The 25,320-nt window shown below is 39.9% G+C and overlaps 1 protein-coding gene across 1 annotated transcript in view; it reads right to left on the bottom strand.

Moving 5' to 3' along the window:
• Positions 1–25,320, bottom strand: part of TRPM1 (transient receptor potential cation channel subfamily M member 1) — an 841,064-nt gene that overhangs the window by 473,192 nt on the left and 342,552 nt on the right. The window contains exon 16 of the mRNA XM_044078483.1: positions 20,835–21,063. Within this exon, the coding sequence (XP_043934418.1) occupies positions 20,835–21,063 (229 nt within the window). The remainder of the gene's footprint in view (positions 1–20,834; positions 21,064–25,320) is intronic.

Genomic DNA, 25,320 nt, shown 5'->3' on the forward strand with positions numbered 1-25,320 from the left:
AACAAAACAAACTGACAGACACAATGAAGTGGGGGGGGACTTCACCCTCCACAGCCCTCGATGTGGGGGGCTATGCCCCCATACTCCATTACTTAAATATACTACCTCTGAGCTCACACTACAGTGGAGGAAATGGCAAATTCCTGACAATGGGCAAGCGATTTTTTTCCCTGGGGGAAAAAATCGCTTTTGTGTCTGTTCAAAATTTTGGTATTCTGGTGTATATGTGTCGACATAAGGGCGTTCAATGAACAGCCCTATTGACAGGGTAATATAGACCCAAATGACTGGCCCCTAAAGGTGTTAGATAGGTTGTACAGGAAAACAAGAAGGATACCTCATGCTCATCAAATGATTTATAAAAATCAGTGCATATCGAGATTATATATTCCCCATTCTGAAGAGGTATGGGTCTCCTTGAAATTGATTAGATGTATAGATCTACAATTATGAGACTGCATATATATCTGCTGACCTCACAAGCCCTAAACGCAGTGAAAGTTATGAAACATGTGGAAAATAAGTCTAAGATGACTTCCATGCTTAGTTTAGCAGAAGCATATTAGTGTGAAGCAGAAATAGAAATCAAACCAGAAGTAGATAAAAATCAGGAAGCAATTGAATGTGCTAAAAAATAAAAGAAAGAATATAAGATGAAGGATCAGATGAGAAGGCAAGAAATGTGGAAAATGCATAAATATAGTTGCAAGTGTAGAAAACTCTTGGAACAACCTCATGTTGATCAAGATGAAATGCAGAAATAGTTACTGACAGATGAATTTAAATCAAAAGATGAAAGGTTAATATTTGCGGCTCAAGATAGTGGACTATGTACATATTGGTTTACAAAGTCCATTGAAAATGTGGGAGAAACAGACAAATGTAGATTTTGTAAAACAGAATTGGATATAGTCACATGTCTTGTTGCTGGCTGTGCATAGCTGGCCTTAGGCATAGGCCAACTAGGCAGGGACGTTTTTTCCAGTAATCTGAATGGTGTAGGAAGACCAGGATGGGGGCTCCAAGTTGTGTGTGGAGCACTGTGGAGTCCTTTTGCCTATGGCTCTAGTAGACCAAAGGCCGGCCCTGTGGCTGTGATATACTAATGGCAGAAGGACTGTATACTGACAGGCATAATAATGGGGCAAGACTGTTGTATTGGGGATTGTGGAAACATTATGGTACTGAAGTGGGTGAAGAACACTGGAAACATTATCCAGAAAGCATTATAGAAAATGATGAAGTTTATATCACATGGGATCACCCATTACTAACAGTTCAAAAAACAGATGTGAAAAAAACAGATATAGTAGTCCATGAAAAGAAGACAAAAGTAGCATTGATCATTGAAATTGCTGCACCCAGTGACTACAGTGTCTTATGTACAGACAGACATAAAAGTCATAAAATACCAGGATTTGCAGGCAGAAATGAAGGCAATGTGGAAGAAGGAAACGGAGACAGTTCCAGTAGTAGTAGTAGGAGCAATGGGTTTTATAAAAAAGAATTTACAGTCATACTTAGATATGTTACCGATACATGTAACTCCATACGAATTACAGAAGGAGTCATTCATTACTGGGCACATTGTGGATGCTGTGAAGAGCACTTCTGGCTAACATCAAACATCAAAACAATACTAACTTCATGAACCTGAATCATACTTTGACTTAGGAATGGGGTCCATTCCCATTGTGGTATAAGAAACTCAAAACACTTGGAGAAATTAAAGAATGAAGAGTCAATTTGGGGGCAGGTTGGGAGTCAAAGGTCGGAAGTGTTTGTGGGGCACTAATATCAAAATGGTTAAACAAACAGAGAAACAATGTTTGCACAGGACAGAAAGTGTCTTCAGGAAGTTGGTGATACAAAGGATTTAGGTGTATTGCTGAATGAAAGATGACATGAGGAAGAAATGAGGTTACAGAGTGTATGTAAACAGCACAATTACGGGATGCATCTTTAGGTCTGTTTTTGAAATCAGGGAACATAATCTTACTGCATGTTGCACAAATATAGAACAAAACCACATGTTCTTCTTTCATGTGTTATCCATAAAGAAAGGAGATTAAGAAAACAAAAGGATAAAATGGAGGGTGAAAAAGGATAAAAGGAATACCACGACAATCATATGGAGTCAGAATGGAAGAACTAAAACAATTTTCTGTAACTTACAGGAAAAATATATTGATGTTATTCATGTTAATAGGGCATTGCAGAAAGGGAGATTTGAGAGAAAATAATGTAGTTTTTGAAGCTGTCATGGGGCTGGCAGGAAGGGGTAGCCAAAAGACAAAGAAAAGTAAACAGCTTTCACAGAGTGGTAGGCGAGTTGGACAGTTATCTAGTACATTTTTAATGATTAAGGGAATTGTAGTCAAAGTATGTAGTTAGCACAGAAAGTGAAATGTATAGAGGTCTACATTGTCAAAGGGAATACAGACCTTTACATTAGATGCTAGAATTGTGATCATTGGGAGAAATATTAACGACCTAAGATTTATAGATGATGCCTCTGCAATGATGAAAGTGAAGAGTTGATGAGCATGTTCGTCAAGGGGAAAAAAGAAAGCACAAAAGTTGGTTTGCTGCTCAACATCAAAAAAGTAATATGTTTCCTGTTGTTTTTTTTCACAAATAAATGGGGATGAAGTGAAGGCAGTGACACTTTTTCCTTTTCTGGGTTCAGTGATCTCAGCAGATAATGATTACAGCCACAAAATAAAAAGAAAGTTGCATTTTACAAAGAAATTGCAAATTTAGATTAGTTTTTAAAGAGCAAAGACAGTACATTGTTTCTCCAGTACAATAATATGACTGTGAGAGTTGCATACCCAGATTTTCACAGAATGTCCAGATTTTTGCCTCATATTTTTATGTGTTTCTCATAAGATTTGTGATTTTCTGTCAAATATTTGAGGATTGAAGTCACTAAATAATGACAGTCATTTGAGTTTCAGACTTAATAACCTTCAGAAAATGTATGCAAACACAAATCTTGTTGTTCTAGCAACTGTTTAAGTTTATAACAGCAATATTTAAAAATTGTCCCTATTGTTGGAGCTTTGTCCTCCCATTATTTTTGGCTTTGCCCAGATTTCTTGTGTCAAGTGGTTGAGAGCTATGGAAAGGTGGACTGAAAATAAGGCTTTGTTACAGAAACTTGATGATTATTTGATTTTGGAGAAAACATGAGAATTACATTGACTGCAAGAAGACTGAACCAGTCTATACTGTTTACTGGATGATTGAATAATAAATGCAAAACTCAAACACTCTGGCCACATAATACGAATACAGGAATACAGGAAAGGTCAAAGAAAAAGAACAAGGGTTGGCATGGACTAAGATGGATCTGCAATATTACTGAAGGAATGAATATGAGTTTCAAGAACTTAAATGAGCAGTCCTGGCAAATAGGCTTGGCATACTAAATCCTTGAGGTCACAGAGGGATGGACTCAGCTAAATGACTAAACAACAGCAACAGCAAAACTCATTAAGATAAGATGTACCATTTATACATGAAAAAATTCATTGGATGTCTAGGCTGAGTTTTGTAGCCTTAGCCTGGTAAACCATGCCTCACCTCCCTCTTCTGCCTTTCCTGTTTAGCTGTATGCCATCATATTGCCCCTTAAATGTCTTGTGGACATGTCCCATGTCATGCCTCCCTTTTCTTACAAGTTCTAATATGAGGACAGATTTGTCTGTTGTAGCTTCCTCATACCCCCTGCCCTCCATTCACTTTATTACCCTGGTAGCCTTTTTTTAATTACTTTATGAATATGGATACCACAAATGAGCAAGGCCATCCAACAGTGGCCTGAGCAGCTAAAGAATGGCAGAGTAACTGCTTTGTTCTTGGAGTCCGTTCTTCTAACGATGAAGCCCAGCATATACTGGTACTGGTGACACATTTCATGATTTGCATATTGCAGTTTATTTATACTACTAACATATCATAGTCTTTTTTTCTGATCTGCGGTTTTTATGGTCACACCTCCCAGATGGTTATTTCACTTTGAAATTATTGTAAGCCAGATAAAGTTCTTTATATTTCCCCTGCATTGAAACTTGGATCTGACTTCTCATACCACTCTGCCTGTACTCTAATAGGGGGCTGATGCATAAATTCACAATCTTGGCAGATGGACATGCATTTCATATATATATATATATATATATATATATATATATATATATATATATACATATATATATATATATATATATATATATATATATATATATATATATATATATATACACACACACACACACACACACACACACACACACACACACACACACACACACACACACACACACACACACACACACACAGTTTTATGTATTTATTTTACATTTGTTTACCAGGAAAGTCCGACTGGACACAGATCCTTTTTCAGTGGAGGCTCACGGAGAAAAGCTCCAGTAATGGATATATCAGAGTTTAACAGGTGTGCAAAGAAGTAAAGAAAGCTCCAGCTACAGACATTACAGATGTTAATAAACATGTAGCGAATTACAGAATTCTTAGCAAATGACAGTTGCATAATGGTGGAAATAAAATTCATATTATACATTATAAATAAGTAACTACAACTTAAATGATACATCATAAATAAGTAAATACAACTTAAATGATACGTCATAAATGAGTAAATATAACTTAAATGATACAGAAAGCTATTTTCATACAGCTGATGTTAACTACTGGTGTGAGACACTATTCAAGGACAATGATTTACAAAAAATTTAAGGAAGGGCCTATCCAGGAGAGTTGCAGGAACATACCCAATTGTCCATTAAGTGTGACTTAAGGAGCTTTTTAAATTGTGAGCTAGAGCAGTTGGAGGTTATTGGGATTGTCAGCTTATTCCATATTTTGGGAATTACATTAGAGAAGAGAGATTTCCCAGCTAAGTTGTTGGTTTCGGTGGTATTTAGAAGGTGCTGGTTACTGGATTGGAGAGATCGAGAAGTGATGTATGGTTGTATAAGATTTTGGAGGACAGGGGTTTTATCAGCATGGTGGAGTATTTTGTGGGCAAACGTTAGTTGATTAAAGTGTAGCAGCTAAGGAAGTTCTAGCCAGTTTAGCTGTTTAAGAGATGTACAGTGATGTGACCTATATAAGGCACCAGTGGCAAACTTGGCAATTTTAGTATAGCAAGATTCCAGTTTGTTTAAGTCAGTTTTGCAGAGATGGGCTAGTACTGAGGAGGTGTAGAGGAGGGTTGATAATAGGTGTATATGAGCTATAGTGGCTTTTGTGTATCTTATAAGAAATTGTTTGTTTGTCCCTAGCAAATCAATTAACCCCCACAAAACTAAACCACTTCCCTTACTAACCCACCAATCACCCCCAATTTAGCTTCCAACCAGTATCCACTAGTTTTATCAAAACACTTATAAAGAACTAAAACCTTCCACCCTTGGTGCTAACCTCCTCCCTGCAGAATACCTACAAATAGTGGCAGATGCCATTGCATATCCCATATCTATCCTAGTCAACAGAACCTTATCCGAGAGTGCTATCCCTTCCCTCTGGAAAATATCCCATGTCATCCCACTCCACAAAGGTGGAAGTTCTACAGAAATATCCAACTATAGACCCATTGCCATTCTTTCCTCCCTAGCCAAAATAATGGGGAAATGTGTACACAGGCAACTAATGCAATACCTTACACAGAATAACTTATTATCTAACTCCCAGCATGGCTTCAGGCCAAACCATAGCATGACCATGGCCCTCCTTTCCTTTACTAATGCCATAAACCAAAATAGGAATAACAATAGGCTATCCTCCGCCCTCTTTCTTGACCTGTCAAAAGCCTTCGACATGGTCAACCATGAACTTCTCATTATCTGCCTCAAATCTATTTTCCTCAATAAGCATGCAATGCAATGGTTCCAGTCCAACCTGACTGGTAGACAACAGGTGGTACTATGGCACAGCAAACTCTCCAGCCAGCTACCTCTCACACTTGGTGTCCCTGAAGGTTCCATACTGGGTCCACTACTCTTCTCTATTTTTATCAGCAACCTCCATACTGCTATCCCTAAAGCTACCTGCATTCAATATGCAGATGAGTCCACTCTGATCTGCTCAGCTATCTCCCCATCTGAACTGCAAGCCTAACTCAAAATACATTCAACACTGTTGAGAACTGGCTCCCCAACCAACGCCTACTGCTGAACCCCAATAAAACTAATCTTCTACTCTTCACCCCCACCAGCAAATCTGCCACACTTTCTTTCTCTGTCACGTCACACAATGGTACCACTAGCTCCCCAGATCAACACACTAAACGTCTAGGGGTTATCATAGACAATAATCTTAAATTTGACCTACAGGTCAACAAAACCATACAGACCATCAATAAGAAGCTTGGGTCACTGTATAGAAACAAAACATTTTTAACCCCACTGGCTAGGACTGCAATCGCTGGTCACACCTACTCTCTACTCTACTATATGCCTCGCTGGTACTCGCAAACCTCAACAAATCGGAATTAGGTAAGCTCTCCTATAGCTACAACTATTTTGCCAGATTCACCACTGGCTCCACTTACAGAACCCACCACTGCCAGAACCTGAAACAACTTGAGTGGCTAGAACTGCCCAGTCTAATTCAATTCAATCAACTCCAAATAGCACACAAAATTTTGTACCACCCTGAGGATACCCCCTCACTCATAAATATCATTAAGCCCTATAGCAACTTGAGTTCCCTGCAATCTGCCAACAAGCTACTCGTCCAAACCCACAAAGCCAACAATGCTGCTGGTGAATCTCTATTTGCCAACTTTGTTGGCAAAACCTGGAATTCATTGCCAAATCATATAACCCTACAATCCTCCTTAGGTCTATTCAAAAATAACCTCAAACAGTATCTCAAAATGAACTGGCTCTGCCCGTGTACCAATCCTGATTAAGTTAAATACTGAAAGGAGAATCTCTAAATATCAAACAGGTAACTATTTCACCAAGCTCTGTATGCCATCTAATGTCTCCTGCTTTTAATTGTGTCTGACCATGTGAATTGTGTATCCCTATTAGGGAACACCACGAACCATTGTACATACTCACTTTGTTTTTATGCTTTGTTGTAAATGTTGTTTTTATACTTTTTTTATATTTTATATTTTTTAAATGTTATCTTTGTAATTTTTATATTTTATATTTTTTAAATGTTGGGATTAAACTGATCAGTCACAGCATGACATTATGGGAAAGAGTAGTGGAAGCTAGGTTAAGAAGGGAGGAGATGATTAGTGATCAGCAGTATGGTTTTATGCCAGGAAAGAGCACTACAGATGCAATGTTTGCTCTGAGAATGTTGATGGAGAAGTACAGAGAAGGTCAGAAGGAGTTGCATTGTCTTTGGAGATTTAGAGAAAGCATATGACAGGGTGCCTAGAGAGGAGTTGTGGTATTGTACGAGGAAGTTGGGAGTGTCAGAGAAGTATGTAAGAGTGGTACAGGATATGTACGAAGGTAGTGTGACAGCGGTGAGGTCTGCGGTGGGAGTGATGGATGCATTTAAGGTGGAGGTGGGATTACATCAAGGATCAGCTCTGAGCCTTTCTTATTTGCAATGGTTATGGACAGGTTGACAGACAAGATCAGACAGGAGTCCCTGTGGACTATGATGTTTGCAGATGACATTGTGATCTGTAGTGAGAGTAGGAAACAGGGTGGAGGAGACCCTGGAGAGGTGGAGATATGCTCTAGAGAGAAGAGGAATGAAGGTCAGCAGGACTAAGACAGAATATATGTGTGTGAATGAGAGGGAGGACAGAGGAATGGTGAGGATGCAGGGAGTAGAGGTGGCGAAGGTGAATGCATTTAAGTACTTGGGATCAACAGTTCAGAGTAATGGTGAGTGTGGAAGAGAGGTGAAGAAGAGAGTACAGGCAGGATGGAGTGGGTGGAGAAGAGTGTCAGGAGTGATTTGTGACAGACGAGTACCAGTAAGAGTGAAAGGGAAGGTCTGCAAGAGGGTAGTGAGACCAGCTATGTTATATGGGTTGGAGACAGTGGCATTGACAAAAAGGCAGGAGTCAGAGCTTGACGTGGCAGAGCTGAAGATGTTAAGATTTGCACTGGGTGTGACGAGGATGGACAGGATTAGGAATAAGTATATTAGAGGGTCAGCCCAGGTTGGAAGGTTTGAAGACAAAGCCAGAGAGGCAAGATTACATTGGTTTGGACATGTGCTGAGGAGGGATGCCGAGTATATTGGGAAAAAGATACTAAGGATGAAGCTGCCAGGTAACAGGAAAAGAGGAAGGCCTAAGATAAGGTTTATGGATGTGGTGAGAGAGGACATGCAGGCGGTTGGTGTGACAGAGCAAGATGCAGAGGACAGGAAGAAATGGAAACAGTTGATCTGCTGTGGCGACCCCTAACTGGAGCAGCCGAAAGAAGAATATTTTTTAAATGTTATCTTTGTAATTTGTCTAATTGGAGCTTTTCTCCCTGGTCCTCCGCTGAAAATGGATATATATCTAGTTGTACTATCCCGGTAAACAAATGTAAAATAAATAAATAAATAAATAGTTTCTATACAGGAGATCTAGTTTCTTGTGAACCTTCTTGATGGTTTGGGCTATGTGGATGTCAAATTTCAACATATTGTCACTTTCAACACCAAATAGTTTAGTGTGAATCATTGGGGGAGATCATAGTTTTATTTCTGGACATGATATTAAAAGACTGGGAAGACAAGGGGGATCTTGCTTTGTTTTGTTTGGCTTCAGAATGAGTTGGGAGTTAGTGAGCCATATTTCAATAGATAGAAAGGAATCTTGGGTTATAGTGTGGAGGTCTTGCAGTGTGGGGGTTGTACCTATTAGAGTGGAGTCATCTGCATATTCTACTACAGAGGCATGTGGTGTGGAGGTGCCGAGCTGGTTGGTGAATAGAGAGAATAGTAGAGGTCCAAGGATGGAGCCTTGTGGAACCTCTAAAGCAATTGGTAGGAGAAGGGAAAGGTGGTGTTGTAAGTGGACATCCTGCAGTTGACCTGATAGGTAGCTTTGGAACCATGTGATAGTTGAGCTACTAAGGTTTAGGGTGGAGAGAATATTGATGAGTTTATTGTGATTTACCATGTCAAAAGCTTTGAATAAGTCCAAAAATAGGGTAGATACAAATTGCCCGTTGTTTCTATAGTGGTTCACTGTGTTAGTAAAGTATAGTAGTGCTGTGGTGGTGCTGTGAAAGGGGACAAAAACTGTGTTGGGTGTTTGATAGTAGTTTGTGTGTGAGAAGGTAGTCCATTATTTGGGTATGCACAACCCTTTCTAGGATTTTGGATAAGGGTGACAGGATGGCAAATGGACAATAATTAGTGAGTTCAGTAGAATTGCCTCCCTTGTGTAGTGGTAGAATGTGGGTGGTTTTCGAAATAACAGGTACCTGGCTCTCTGATATTTATCTGCTTATGAGTATGGCTACTGGGTAGGCTATTGCTTCTGCTGCAATTTGTAGGAATTCTGCTGCAAAGTTATCTGCTACTAGGGTAGTTGGTTTAAGTTTTTGAAATATTTTTTTATGGATTTAACAGACACTGGGTGTAAGGTAAAGCAGAAGGTGTTATTTTGGGAGGTGGTGCTGTGCTGGGGTGCAAAATGGGTAGAGCTGCAGACAATGTTTTGAGAGTTTGCTAGGGCTTGGATAGCTTCTGTGAAATATTTATTGAATTGGGTTGCTATATTGTTGGAATCGTTAGTTGTTTATCTTTATAAACCAAATAATGAACCTGGATGCCACTGTTCAGCGAAACACAGACACACACACACACACACACACACACACACACACACACATATATATATATATATATATATATATATATATATATATATATATATATATATATATATATATGTCTTGCTTGAATTTATTGAGATGAGCACCAGGTTTGCATTTTCAATAATTCTTTACTCATACTATTGTCATGAACTTTAATTCACATTGATTAATGTCTCCAAAAATGGGCACAGGTATTTGCCAGTGATAGCTAAGTTGAGGATCTAGCCTACTCAGACCTATTACAGTATTACAGGGACCCATGCTAATGGTGGGAGGGGTTTATCTGCTCCTATTGGCCAGTGTTCTCCACCTAAAGCCTAGCAGCCCTTGGTCAGTAAGCTACTGGTCAGGCAGTGTCCAGATGCCCAGCTTGGGTTACCTGGGATAGCTCTGTTAGAGTGAAAGCTTCACATAAAACCAATCAACCTGCTGAACATGAACTAAGGATTACCACAGTCAGTATAGGTTCACTGACAGGACACAGCTTGGAAGTGGATGCCATGATGGTATATTCAGAAGACATGATGGAAAGGCAGTGCAGCAAAAGCACTTGGCTTGGGATCCAGAGTCTACTACTCAGGAGGAGGACAGACTAGAAATGGTGTGGAAACTGTGGTGACAAAGGCTTCAGAATACACTGAAGAATGTCATCAGAATCAGTGATAGACTCATGGCAAACTTCAGTGTAAAAATAGGGCAGTATTTATAATCTCAGCCTATTATACAGCACAGCAGGGTTGTGATAGCAAGGGAAAGGGGGCATTCAGGCAGCAGTTGCAGGACCTATTAGATAAAGCAGGAAAATATGAGTTTGTGGGAATAAAAGAAAACCTGAATGCACATACTGGTACAAAGAAAACTGGATATGAGGACTGCCTAGGTTCACATTGGTGGGGCAACAGGAGTAAAGAAGGTGAGGCCATTCTAGACTTTTGTCTTGCTCATGGCTTGATGGCAGTCAACTCACAGTGCAACAAAAGAGACAGTCACACGATCACATACAAGAGTGGCTAAAATGCAGATCGGGTAGATTTCCTCCTGGTATGGAAACAGCATTCGTGTAGAATCAGCAATGGCAAAGTCATCTCCAGTAAAACAGTTAGCCTACAGCATAAACCACTGGTGAACACAATCAGCTGCAAGCAGTAATCAGAGAAGGCTTTAAAGTAACACAGACTGGGCAAAGACCTGGACGTTGTCTTGAGAGAAAGCATAAGATAGAAAATAATCTCTCCACACCGTCAAGCCAAATAAAATTTATTAAAAAATGACAAAAGAAAAGTTAAAACCAACATTTATACTAATAGCACATGACACAGCCATTAATTGATTAAGGTGAACACCCAGTTCTTAAAGGTACAGAAACAGTGATAAGAGGGATAAGAAGTATATACATATCTTCCTCTCATTTTTTTCTAATTTTCCTTTGTTTATTTTTTAGAATAGGTTTTAGTGTAACTTGTTTATTTAAGCCCGGGTCTTTATCTGCTTCAAGCCTCTCTATCCATTCATATTCTTTCATGTCCACATTATTAACATAGTCTCCACGTCTAATACCTGGGTATACAATAGATATGACCCTGAAGTCAAATTCATGAGCAGCACCCATTGCAGAAATGTGGCAAGCCAGTGAGTTAGTAGGTATATTCCTACGAATCTCAGATCTATGCTCAACAATTCTATCCCTCAGTCACCTGACTGATTTGCCCACATAAAATCCTGAACATTTCTTACATGTGCAAGATATATAATACCAGTGGTATTACATGTCGCTGTACAGTGAAAAATAAATCTCCTGCCACTCATAGGATGTATAAATTCTGGGCACTGATTAATACTCATGTAACATGGAAAAGTACCTTTATTCTTAAACTCAATTCCTTGTGTATTATTCAAAGAAAAATCTTTGTAATAATAGTTGTTTCAAATTATTACGGTTACGATAGGTAAACATAGGTTGGTCTGGGAGCCATTTCTCATGACCGGGTATAGATTTCAGGACAAACCTATTTTTTCTTATAACATTCTCAATTGTTCTGCTCATTCTATTGTATGTCATGAGATATCTAAGGGGTTGTCCATTACCAGAACTCATAGTGTAAGTATTGGAATCCTCTTTAACAAAAAAGTAGGGTCTGGCTACAGAGTCCCTTAGTGTCAGGACATCCCTCCTAGCTGTCTCTGTTTCTGTCATATTGTATCCCTTCTCCAAAAAACTTACAGTCATTTCCTGCATCTGAGCATTACATACCTCCAGCTCTGTACTCAGTCAACTGGCTCTTAAGTACTGACTTTTTAAGATGCTCTTAAAAGTTCTCCTTGAGTGCATACTTTATTTATGGAGAAATTTGTTTACTTGGACATCCTTCTTATAGACACTAGTTTGTAAACCATGATCTGTAAGCATTAACTGTATATCCAAGAAACTTAGGGATTTGTCAGAGAACTTCATCTCAAATTTAAGAAATTCAACAGTCTCATTCAAGTATGTATACAAGTTTTGTAGATCCAACATAGTACCCTGCCAAACTAGAAAAATGTCATCCACAAAACGCTTATACAATGAAACTTGAGGAGAACTTTTAAGAGTTTCTTAAAAAGTCAGCACTGAAGAGCCAGTTGACTTAGTACAGAGCTGGAGGTATGTAATGCTCAGATGCAGGAAATGACTGTAAGTTTTCTGGAGAAGGGATACAATATGCCAGAAATAGAGACAGCTAGGAGGGATGCCCTGACACTAAGGGACTCTGTAGACAGACCCTACTTTTCTGTTAAAGAGGATTCCAATACTGACACTATGAGTTCTGGTAATGGACAACCCCTTAGATATCTCATGACATACAATAGAATGAGCAGAACAATTGAGAATGTTATAAGAAAAAAATTGGTTTGTCCTGAAATCTATACCCGGTCATGAGAAATGGCTCCCAGACCAACCTATGTTTACCTATCGTAATTGTAATAATTTGAAACAACTATTATGTTACAAAGATATTTCTTTCAATAATACAGAAGGAATTGAGTTTAAGAAAAAAGGTACTTTTCCATGTTACAATTGTTCATGTTGCACGAGTATTAATCAGTGCCCAGAATTTATAGATCCTATGAGTGGCAGGAGATTCATTTTTCACTTTACAGCGACGTGTAATACCACTGATATTATATATCTTGCCACATGTAAGAAATGCTCAGGATTTTATGTGGCAAAAACAGTCAGGCGACTGAGGGATAGAATTATTGAGCATAGATCGGAGATTTGTAGGAATATATATACTAACTCAGTGGCTTGCCACATTTCTGCAATGGGTGCTGCTCGTGAATTTGACTTCAGGGTTATATCTACTGTATACCCAGGTATTAGATGTGGAGACTATGTTAATAATGTGGGTATGAAAGAATATGAATGGATAGTGAGGCTTGAAGCAGATAAAGACCCAGGCTTAAATAATCAAGTTACACTAAAACCTATTCTAAAAAATAAACAAAGGAAAATTAGAAAAAATGAATGGAAGATATGTATATACTTCTTATCCCTGTTATCACTGTTTCTGTATCTTTACGAACTGAGTGTTTACCTTAATCAATTAAAGGCTGTGTCATGTGCTATTAGTATAAATGTTGGTTTTAACTTTTCTTTTGCCGTTTTTAATAAATTTTATTTGGCTTGACGGTGTGGAGAGATTATTTTCTTTTTTGCTGTCGCATTGTTGATTTCTCTCCACCTTATTTCTTGTTTTACATTTTTACTATTTGAGAAAGCACAAGATTTCAAGGAAATACTCAGGGATCCAGCACATCAGGAAAAAGAGGAAGATGGTCGAGTTGAAGAAGAACAGCAGCACCTCAAAACAGCATGTGTGAGGAGTATAGAACAGATATTCGTCTGAGCCAGGTATGGAAATAAGGTAGATCAGGAAGTATGATGGTGAAATGCAGAAGTCCAGAAACTCATAAAAAGAAAGAAAGAAAGAGTGCAGAGAAAAGGAGACAGAAAACATGGACCTGGCTAAGAAGGAATATTGGATGGGTAACAAAGAGGATAAGATATCAACTGCAATATCAAAGAACAAGGCTTTAGAGGCACTCTACCAGCTTCTGGAAAGTGACTTGGATGATGGCACAAATACATTTTATCAGCTTGCAAAGGAAAGATAGAAAGATAAAGAAGAGTAACACCCTTCATAAGGGATGCCAGCAACAACCTGCTCACCATTCCTTAGAATATCAAAGGCAGGTGGAAGGAGTACTTCCAGCAGCTTCTGACTGAAGAAAACCCTGCAGAAACTGTACTGCTTCAGATACAGCCTATGATGAAAGAAGAAAAGGAGTCCACCCTAGAAGTAAGAACAATACTAAGGAAAATGAAAAATCAGTAGGCTCAGATGAGGTCACAACAGATATGAACCAGTCATTGGGTGATTTGGGGGGAAATGGCTCCAGAGAATTATTAGCATTATGGAGAGAAAGGAGTACCCCATATGATTGGAGAATAAGCATTCTAAGGCCAGTGTACAAGAATTAAGGGGGCATTCACAACTGTGGGCAGTACAGAGATATTAAACACCTGTCACAATGTGTAAGCTTCTGGAGAAGGTGACTGATAAGTGAATACAATGAGTAGTAGAAAGTAAGATGGGAGAGGAGCAGTTTAGATTTAAATCAAGATGCAGCGCAATTGACCTGATGTTTGAAGTGAGATAGGTGAGTAGAAGCTAAAGATGAGGAAAGAGTCCAAGTGGACATTCCTAGACTTGGAGAAAGCACATGACAAGGTCCCAAGAAAGTTGATTTGAGAAATCCTGAGATGGACTGAAGATCTGGAAACATGGGTTGAATTAGTGCAGGCTATATACAAGGACCAAATGACACAAGTACAAATTGGGTTTGAACTCACAGAGGGGATCCCCATGGGAGTGGGTGTGCATCAGAGTTCAGCTCTAAAAAAAGAGAAAAAAAAATATCCTTGTTTCCCACCTTTTCTGAACTAGAGTAGTCCAGATTTCAGGTTTTGCTGAATTTTGGGCTGTGGTATAAGTTACTGTGTTTCCCATATCCTTACTTGGATAGGAGGTAGCTTCTCTGTTCACCAGTGAGAGTGGAGAGCTTTGAGCAGCCTATCTGTCCATGGAAGAGTGGTCTCAGCCCAACAACTAGTAGCTTATTGGCTGTTTTGGGCTAATTCCTATCTCTTTCAAGCTCACTACCTTAAAACCCGCATTTTGCACTGTTTTGTGTGATTTTGCGCACCGTGCAGCATCGCACAATGTCACGCAGTGCCGTTTAAGCTGTTTTAAACTATTCTCGGCTCCACAAAGTCTGCTCTTCAATTTTTCCCTTAGAACTAGTCTAACTCTTAAAGTAAGCACTCTACCTCCCTTCTACAGCCCAGCAGTTGCTCAAATACCTCAGTAAGCACTAACAAACTATAGCACTACACCCCCTTTTACTACCCAGAAGTACAAGGCTCCCTATTTGTCCATTCTGTACAATCAACAAATCAGTTTTTAACTATCCAGGCATGTCCAAAGTGCAGTTTCAGGTATACTCTCCAGTCCAGCTGGTGAATCTGGGAATCTTGAGGCAATGTTACAATTGCCTTATGTACACAGACAACCCTCTCCTCCTTCCAACAAACTCAAATGTATGTGAGAGATGCAACTATACAGCCAAACTGGAGGCCGAGCTCTCTCAAACCAAGACTGACACAGTCAGTCAGGAGGAGAAGGAAACCACTCGCACCACACAACCAGTCTCACATAGACCAATCGCATCAGCAAACATGACACATAAACTCACAAAAACATACTTGTAGGCTCTAAATAAAAATCTGCCAAAGCAGCAACCTCCAAAGCAGACATCCAAGCAACCACTACCCCACAACAACTTTCACGCATCACATACTTCACAAAGTCAGTGTGCCACACAGAAGCAGCCCTTAAGGCTAAATAATGCACCTAATACACTAGTAATAGGAGACTCTATTGTCAGGCACACTGACGTCCTGCTCACCAGACTGAACAAGGAGAAGGTCACTGTAAGCTGCCTGTCAGGTGCCAGGATCTGCCACATAACACAAGCACTCAGGTCACTCCACAGCAGGTACATAGGTTCATAGGTTGGAACTCGGCTATCAGCCCTAGGGCCTATACAAGCCTAGCCATAACAATTCCATGGCTATTTCTTCCCACACTATTTACTTTCCTGACTCTGTCATTGTCCATGTTGGTGTGAATGACCTGAGACGTACCTCCCTGGACTACATGAAAAGAGACATAGAGGAGCTCTCTGATCATGTAGCCCAGGCCGGTATGACCCTGACCTTGAGTAGCATCTTGCCCTCACCAAGATTGATGCCACAGTATAAAGACAAAATGATCAATTTTAACAATTGGCTAAGCTATTGGTGTCATTTAAAGGGGATCCAGTGTCTGTCAGCCTGGGATGACATGCTTGACAAGCCACGTTGCTTCGCCAGGGACAGCTTGCATCTGTCACTCTTAGGTTTTTGAATACTGGCTAAGGCTCTTGCCACCCCCATACTGCCTTTTTTAGGCAAGGCTCAAAAGACAAAACCATCTCCATAGACAATACCAGAAACAAAAAACTAAGGGTTATGCTAATCAACGCCAGAAGTCTAAACCTCAAGATGCATGCACTTGAGGCACTCCTCAGTATGGAGAAAATGGATATCTGTGCAGTAACAGAAACCTGGTTCAAGGCTCCAGAGAGCACCCCAGCACTACCAGAATTCAACTCATACCATACTTTTTGGCCCCAGAACCCGGACTGAAATACTAAAGGCGGGGGAGTATCCATCTTCATCAGGGATACCCACATCCCCAGGTTAGTGGCACTGCGCGAGGCATCAGAGACCCTCCAGGTGCAACTAACAGTGGGCAAAACTGCTTTTCAGTTTGTAGCCTGCTACAGATCACCCACCTTGTCTCAGGACCACCACAAGGCATTCCTGAGAACATTGGAGAATATGAAGGTCTCACCAAACACCATGATTTTGGGGGACTTCAACTACCCAAACATTGACTGGGAAAACTACTCAAGTCCCAACTCCTTTGCCCAATGGTTCCTGGAGTTTATAAACTCAAATGCCATGGAACAACTGGTCACCACTCCCACAAGAGGGGACAACATATTGGACCTGGTCACCACCAACATGGGGGATCATTGTTCCACACCAGAGGTAAACCCGCCGTTGGTAAGATCAGACCATAAACTAATCACAATGGACATCCACATCCCGACCCCACTCCTGGCCAAGGAAACCACTGTGAAAAATCTCTCAAAAGCAAACTCCACACTTCTCAAGATGGAGGTGGAAAGTTTCAAAGGCCCCGGGCAAATGGAAAATGCTATCCAAACCGCAGAATCCTTTACAAATGTACTCTATGAGCACCTATAGGAATGCATGGATCGTGCCATCCCAAGTAATACCAAGACTCACTCCAACAAACACAGGAGACCAGTCTGGTGGACCTCGGCCATAAATAAGATATACAACAGAAGGAGGAAACTATTACATGATAGGGCAAAATCCCAAAAAGGGAAGGCATCCCTGATCAGTATTAGCAAGAAACTTCACTCAATCATAAAATCATTGAAGGCTAACTTCGAAAGAAAAATCACCAAAGACTCTAAAGATAATCACAAGGCGTTCTTTAGCTATGTCAAGAATCTGGGTGGCAACTCTCAGATCTGCTCTGAGCTGGTGCAAAATGGCACAAAATACACTGAACCCACTGACATTGCCAACATCCTGGCAGACAGGTTCAGTGCAAACTCCGCCCCCCTTTCCCCCCAAAAGGGCCTGTGTCTATTTTAGAAGAATGCAGTCCCCCAGTCATCACAGACACACAGGTGAAAGCAGCCCTTTCCAAAGTAAAAAACACAGCATCAATGGGACTGGATGGTATCCCGGGCTGTGTCTTACATGAGCTCCAAAAAGAACTAAACCCTCAAATAAGCTCCAAAAAGAACTAAACCCCCACATAAACTCACTGTTCCAACAGGTTATGTACCCAAAGAATGGCGTACAGCAACAGTAATCCCGCTCCACAAAGGTGGCACCACAATGGATTCCAGGAACTATCACCCATAAGCCTGGCTAGCCTGGTCTGCAAGGCTATGGAGTGCATCATCATGGATCTCATAAACAAAGACATTGGAAACCTCCAGACACTGGACCCGACACAATTCGGCTTAGTTAAAGGCAGATCTTGCCTCATAAACATAGTTGACTCTTTTGAAATAGCTATCAAAGCCATTGATGAGGGAAAGGTAGTCCACACAGCCTACCTGGACCTCGCAAAAGGTCTTTGACACAATACCCCACTGTGGCATCATAAATAAGCTTACCAGCTTAAATATCAACCCATATGTCACAAGATGGGTTGCAAACTGGCTCAGGGATAGAACTCACATGGTCAGAGTTGCGGGTGCCATGTCCAACTTTAAACCGGTTACAAGTGGTGTCCCACAGGGCTCAGTCCTGGGTCCCCTCTTGTTTGGTATATACTTCTCTGAGGTACAGGCAAGCATGGGAGGACTGTGGCTGACCAAGTTTGCAGATGATTGCAAGCTGGGAGTCATAATCGACTCTCTGGCCGACACAAGCATCCTCCAAAAGGGTCTTACAGAGACGGATACCTGGTGTCAAAACCATGGCCTTAAGCTAAATGCCAAAAAGTGCATAGTCATCCCTTTTGGGAAAAACAAAGTGCCCACAAACTACCACATAGGAGGTAATCCACTAAGTACAGAAGAAGTAATTAGAGGTCTGGGGACCCAAGTAGACAGTAACCTCTCTTTTGACAATCACATTGCCAAAGTGGTTAGAAAAACCTTCTATATAGCCCACTTAATCACAAAAGGGTTCACATCTAGATCAAGAGAGGTCATTGTGCCCCTCTACTCATCGCTCATCAGGCCCATAATTGAGTACAATGTCCCATTTGGGATGTATCTTACCCGACACCTGCAACAGCTGGAGAGACCTCAAAAGTACCTCACCAAGAGGATCATGGGCCTCAAACAGATCTCCTATGCTATTCGACTAAAGAAACTCCAGCTCTACTCAGTTGCTTACCGCCTACTCAGAGGCGATCTCTGCCTGACATACAAGGCCATGTCTAACCCGGAATTGATGGACATGCTCCACGTCAAGAAAGCCAAATCCATTAGAGCTACATGCTCCATGGATTTAAACCTCAGCACAACAATAAATAGGACATGCTGGAGGGATAGATTCATATCCCAGAGGCTTCCGTTGCTTTGGAATAGAATCCCGGTTCTTGTTAGGCAGAGCCCCTCGCTGACCCTCTTCAAAAGAAATCTTGATGAGTGGATGGGAAATTGTAAATTTACTCCTGGGATCACTTCCATGGCCCTGCTGGACAGAGGCTCGAGAATCTAGTCTAAACGGGTGGTGAAAGCCAACACATTCTGGCTAGACTTATAAATGCCCTAGGGAAGATAGCCTAGTACCTACCTATAAACCTATGAGCTATCAGCCCACTGCTGTTCATACCGGTAGTGGGATACATTAGCAAAGAGGTTGGAGGAGCAGATCAGAAAAGCTGCTGTATGCAGACGATGTGGCATTACAGGCAGATTCTGAACAAGAACTCAGTAAATGATTGGGAGATTTAATGCATAACTGAAGGCATACAGGATGAAACTTCATTCAGATAAGACAGTTATAATGGCAGCAAATGGTGGAAATCAAAATAAACTGAAAATGGAGGCAGACGGGAAAATAGTGGAACAAGTTAACAGCTTCAAGAATCTGGGAGGGATGGTTGAGAATAATGGAAGTCCAAATGAGGAGTTTAAAACTAGAACCAGAGGGGCAGCAGCCAACTGGCACAGAGTGTTAGTGTCTAACAGAAAAATGCCAAAGAGGCTGAAAAGTAAGGGTTTTTGGGACCCCTTTTGTCATTCTACCAGCCTAGCACCCCAAAGCTCCATGTCCATTAGGGGTCCATAACTCCCAGACTTTCTCTGCTGTGTGCTTGAGACAGTTGTAGATCCTAAGGCCTTCTCATGGACTCAGCCATCTCTACATCTGTCCATAGGGGGTTTCACACACTACTCCCTCCCCTCCTCAGAGCAATGTGGTTGCATCTGAGGGTGGACGTGCAATGGGGACATTGAGGAGTATTACTCCACCTCTGTGGCAGATCAGACAGGTCCACCCCAACTTGTTTGGACAGATTTAAAGAGAGAACAAGTATCAAGTTAAAAAGTAACCAAAGTCACACCAGGAAAACAGCCCCCATGTGGTATTTTGAAATACAAGTTATAAAATAATACTGAACACATAGATAGATGCTAGCAGATTAATTGTGCAAATGAGTAACATATAATTAAAATATGGATTTTTATTTCTTGCTGCAGTTTAATTGGGAGTGTGCTGTGATCAACAAAAGTGGTTCCTGTGTTTTCATGAAACATTATTAACATTAACTGTGCTCCTACAGCTAGAATGCTGCTGTATATTGGATCCTCACATTAATATTCATAGTCTGGTTGCTTTTTTATGTGCACTGGTTTAATACTCTCTGAAGGCACACACTTTTTCAGTAAACAAATCAACAAGATAAGAGCATTGCATCATAAGATACAGATATGTCCTGGGTTCTTATGTAATAAGGACTCTGTAACTCCCCAACCATTTTTCTAGGTATATATATATATATATATATATATATATATATATATATATATATATATATATATAGGCCTCTGTCTAAAACAGGAAATAAAAATATTTGTTTTAAACATCTGGCATCCTGTTAATACAAATAATATTAAGACAGTGCACTTCTATTTTGACTTAAGACAAATCCTTCAAGTCTCCAGTTGCTAAGAGACATGTCAAAGTTATGTGAAAAATAAATACAGTAATGTAACAAGGACTACTGTACATAATATAGTGTAGCCATTCATAATGGTATTCTAAGAATGCAGATTAGAGCCAAAAAATAAAAATACCTTAAGGCCTGGATTTTTGCGCATACGGAGTCTACCCATCCACATGTCTGTAAGGAGCATCTGGCTGCAGGTGTGAGCAATGAAGTCCCTGTGCTTGGCAGCCACAGCGAGCTTTAAGCAGGTTGAGTTACTCCAGTTCTTCAGTTCGTATGTCAGCAGTTTCATTGCTATTTGCTCATCATGTTTGTAGGACTGGTCTAGGAGCTCAATTGCCAACTGAGCAAAATCTCTGAGAAAAAAAGAGAACAGTGTAGTAATGGATGATACTTTCTAATGGCACAGGTAAGTACAGAATGCAATAAGGCATTACTTGTAACAGTTAGTTAATATATATTTTTATTTTCCTTGCTAATCATGCACATATGAAATTAATAAAAAAAATGGTTTGATTAGGATGAAGAACATGCCGACTCCAGGAAACATGCCCTTACCAGTGTAATTAGCAATATATGCTAAAGTAGCCAGACCACACAAGTGCTGCGTAATACCTAATAAAACATTACACAGGGCAGAGATTAATCAGTTGGATAACTGTCACTAAGCCATGTACATAGGTCCCTAGCTATAGTAGTACTGTAGAGAAGTTTAAGAGCTACTGCGATGCAACAACATGGAATGTATTTGTGCATTTGAATTAATGTATTCTCTTTTTCACCCTGATGTATTCTTGTTGTAAAAAAAAGAACCCAATTAGGAGCAGCAGATACTAAGGAAAGCAAAAATTGCAAATACTGTGTAGAAGTATAGTAACGTCAAAATGATCACTTTTATCAATGTAGCTCTGTGAATATGAAGGACAAGTTATAGCCTCTAGGTAGAATGTTCTTGCAGCAATTAGAAGGTAGGTATGACGTAATATACATTTGTCCACACATGGACCCAACTACTGCTGACAACTGACAATATATTTTTCTATTATTATGGCATTTTCATGTTTTTCTATTAATAATTAATAATATAATGACAGTCAGTGAATGCCCATATGACATTTATAATGTTACAGCAACTTTTAAATTCACAGCAGTTGCTGAGTATTCATGTAACATAACATTACACTGCTGACAGTTAACAACTGTAAGTTAGAGCCGCATTAGATGCATCACTTATTTCTTCCTACATTTTAACAATAGCACTCCCACCCACGGTGTACACACACATATGTACACGCATACCTAGAGCATTCATGCCATCTAGTTTACCTTCCAGTTACATTTAATGCAGGAGAGAAAAACAAACATAAACATTAGCAGAAAGACAATTAGCTAATGCCAAACATTTTACTGTATGCTTCTCAAACACTCACACTATCTAGCAACAGGCGGTGTTATTGTTTCTCAATCAATATCTTTGATCCCCAGGTATTATCATTCCAAAATATTTAGAATACTTTTTTTCTCAAAACTGCAATACGTAGCATATATCCTACTTAGCGGTATTTCATATCATTGTTAATAATAATTTTGATACTTATAAAACCTGCCATTGTTTTCTAATAATCATATACTTTGCTGCCATATGTTTTCCCCAGGAGGGTCCTTCTCAGCTGCTCATCACAGCATCTCCATGACCCCACTGAACTTGCAACTGTGACCTGCATAAGCACTTTGGGGGATACTTTCTATCTGGGATGCTATAGCACAAACATACTGGCAGCACAATTTAAGCAGATGCAGTAGGTTGTTCTGTATTGTCCAGTGTCTATTCAGAAGTATGAAACATTATATAATATCCTAGTAGGCAAGGCTGGGTGAAAGTCCATAAGCACTGTGATATGACCATTTCCCTACCTTCTTGAGGTATAAATGCTAACATATGCTATGCTCCAAAAAATGTTCCCATAAACAGAAGGGAGACATTGGTAGTCTGATAAGGGTATGAAAAGGACTTGGGAGCATGTGTTTTGGGACTGTGAGGAAGACGTACAAAATATGATCAATGATATTAAGGATGAGGAGACAACATTAACCAGGGAAGCTATGTTCTTATATTAGGTGGAAAGCATAAAATCAGAATATGTGAAAGCTGTTATGTATTTAATAATGATAGTAGCAAGAAAGTGAGTACTAGGAAATGGAATGCAAAACAGAAAGCAAGTATAGAGGAGCTCAGGAAAATTTGGAGGAAACAAAACAGAATGAATTAAGTATAGCAGGCCTAATTAACAGCAAAAATAAGCTCTTGATAAATAGGGGTCCAAGTGGACTCTGCATCAGTCAGTGGAGAAAAAGTAGAAGGAAGAGAAATAAGGTGGTACCAGTGACTTAAAGCACACTACAAGTGAATGAATTTGGCAAAAGTGGGGAAAAAGGCAGACTGATCTACATGTTAATAGTAAACATATAGTTGGACAGACACAGCGATACCACAAACTAGGATATTAAAGGAAAGCACAGAGGCAATGGAAAAGTAATAGCCAATATAAATGCATGTCAATACAAAGATTGCAACATCAGTCCTGGACCATGGCAGACTGTAGCAGATAGAATGAAGAGATATTTGAGGATGAAACATGTGTGCCTGGTCACCGATGAAGTATTAAAGCGCAACATGCATAAGGATTGCAGTTTGCATTATACTGAAGAATGATTCAAAATAAGGTTTTGAAGCATCAAAGAAAATATGAGTCCCTCAGGGTATACAGATGCAATCCTGAAGGATTAAACAGTTATGGAAGAAGTAGCGATGTCAGGATGGCCAATTGATCTAAGGTGTCAGAATTAAGGGTTAAACTCCTGCCAGGGCTCATGGGAATCCCGGTCTCCAGGTGGAGGTATGGGTTCAAATTCCACTTCTGACAAATATTTTGACTGTTGGTGACTCCCTGCTGAGTGAGGAAAGTGAATCTATATTTTTTTGTCTGTGAGTTGCTTAAACTGATAAAGCTACTTTCTGTTTTACCTACTTCATTTTGTTTTCTGTTTAAGAAATCTGCCTGGCTTGGTGTTTTTGTTCTATGTGAGAGACAGGCACTTAAATTAGCTATGCTGCACATTTCATGTTTTTGCATTGGTTAATTTGCTTCTTCAGTAATACTTAAATACATAGAGAATTTCTGTGTCTTTGTCTTTTCTGCTAAGACTCAAAGTCTGCAAAAACTATAAGCACTGTGGGTGACTCCCTGCTGGTTATTTTTCCCACCTACCCTCACATTCTGCTTTTTAAACTTGAGGATTTTAAGCTGCCCATCCTTATGGTAAATTGAGCTTTATAAGCTCCTCCCTTTCCACACTGCTGTTTATATCTTGAATTATTTATTTGCCTTTCCTTGTGCTTATTTAAAAAAAAGTGCATTTTAGCCCTCATTATCTGTTCTACTGGTTTACTTGCTCTGAATTCATGATCTAGCTAGCTGTTGTGTAAAGTAGTATATTTTTACATTCTAGCAATCGTTCTGTGTTTTTACATCAAGAGGACAGTAGATTTTCGAGCTAGTGGCAGTCAGTGGTAGCCTGGTCTGTATAGGTTAGGGAAGCACACTAGCAATTCCTGCATGTAGTTGTTTTATTGGCTGGAGGGTTTATTAATCAGCTTACCTTGTTTATAGCTCCTTTATAAATTCTGCACAACTGAGTTGCCCTTGGCTCATTTCTATAATGGAAAGTACTTTTTACTGAAAAATCACACTTGTATAAGCCATTTAAAGTACACTGCTGTTGTCTTGAATTACTTTTGCCTTTCCTTAAGTTTAAGTTTTTGTTTGTGTTAGCATTTCACTCCAGACACTTTTTAACTATGCTTTTACATTAGGAGGATTATTCATCTGGTGGGAGTAAGTGTTTACCTGGTCTGTCTGAGTTGGGAACCACACAAGAGGGCTCTAAGTGTAGTTGTTTTATTGTCCAGAGGGCTCAGTAATCAGTTTTCTGTATTTGCAGTGCTGGTATATAAATTTGGCACATTTTCATGGAGCTGCTTGCTGTGCCAGTGCCCTGTACAGATGTAAAATATCCAGACACATTGCTTGTTTTTATTATGCTGTGAACATTTACTGTGCATATTTATTGCCCTTTTTTTTGTATTTCTTTAAAGTTTAAAATTGCATTTTCAAACTGCTGTGAGGGCTGCTGTTTCTAGTATTTCTTAGTATGTGAATGGCCTTAGACATACCTCCTTGGACTATATGAAGAGAGACATGATTGAGCTCACAGAATATGTGTCACAAGCAGGTATGAGACCAGCACTGAGCAGCATTCTACCATCTTCAAGGATGATGCCACAATACCAGAAGAAAATTATTGACTTTAACATTTGGCTTAGCTACTAGTGTCATTTCAAAGGGGTCCAGTACTTGTTAGTCTGGGAGGACACCGTTGACAGGCCAGGCTGCTTTGGCAGGGATGGTCTTCAACTGTCACCTATAGGCTTTCAGATGTTGGCCAAAACATTATCCACCCCCATAGTGCTTTTTTTAGATAGTACCAAACAGACAAACCTTCCAACATAACAAAAGCTACTCAAGACAAGCTAAAGTTGTTACTGCTCAATG

Source organism: Protopterus annectens, chromosome 7.part1 (genome assembly GCF_019279795.1).
Source record: "Protopterus annectens isolate FY-2018-M chromosome 7.part1, PAN1.0, whole genome shotgun sequence".
In the NCBI taxonomy this organism is placed as follows: Eukaryota; Metazoa; Chordata; order Ceratodontiformes; family Protopteridae; genus Protopterus; species Protopterus annectens.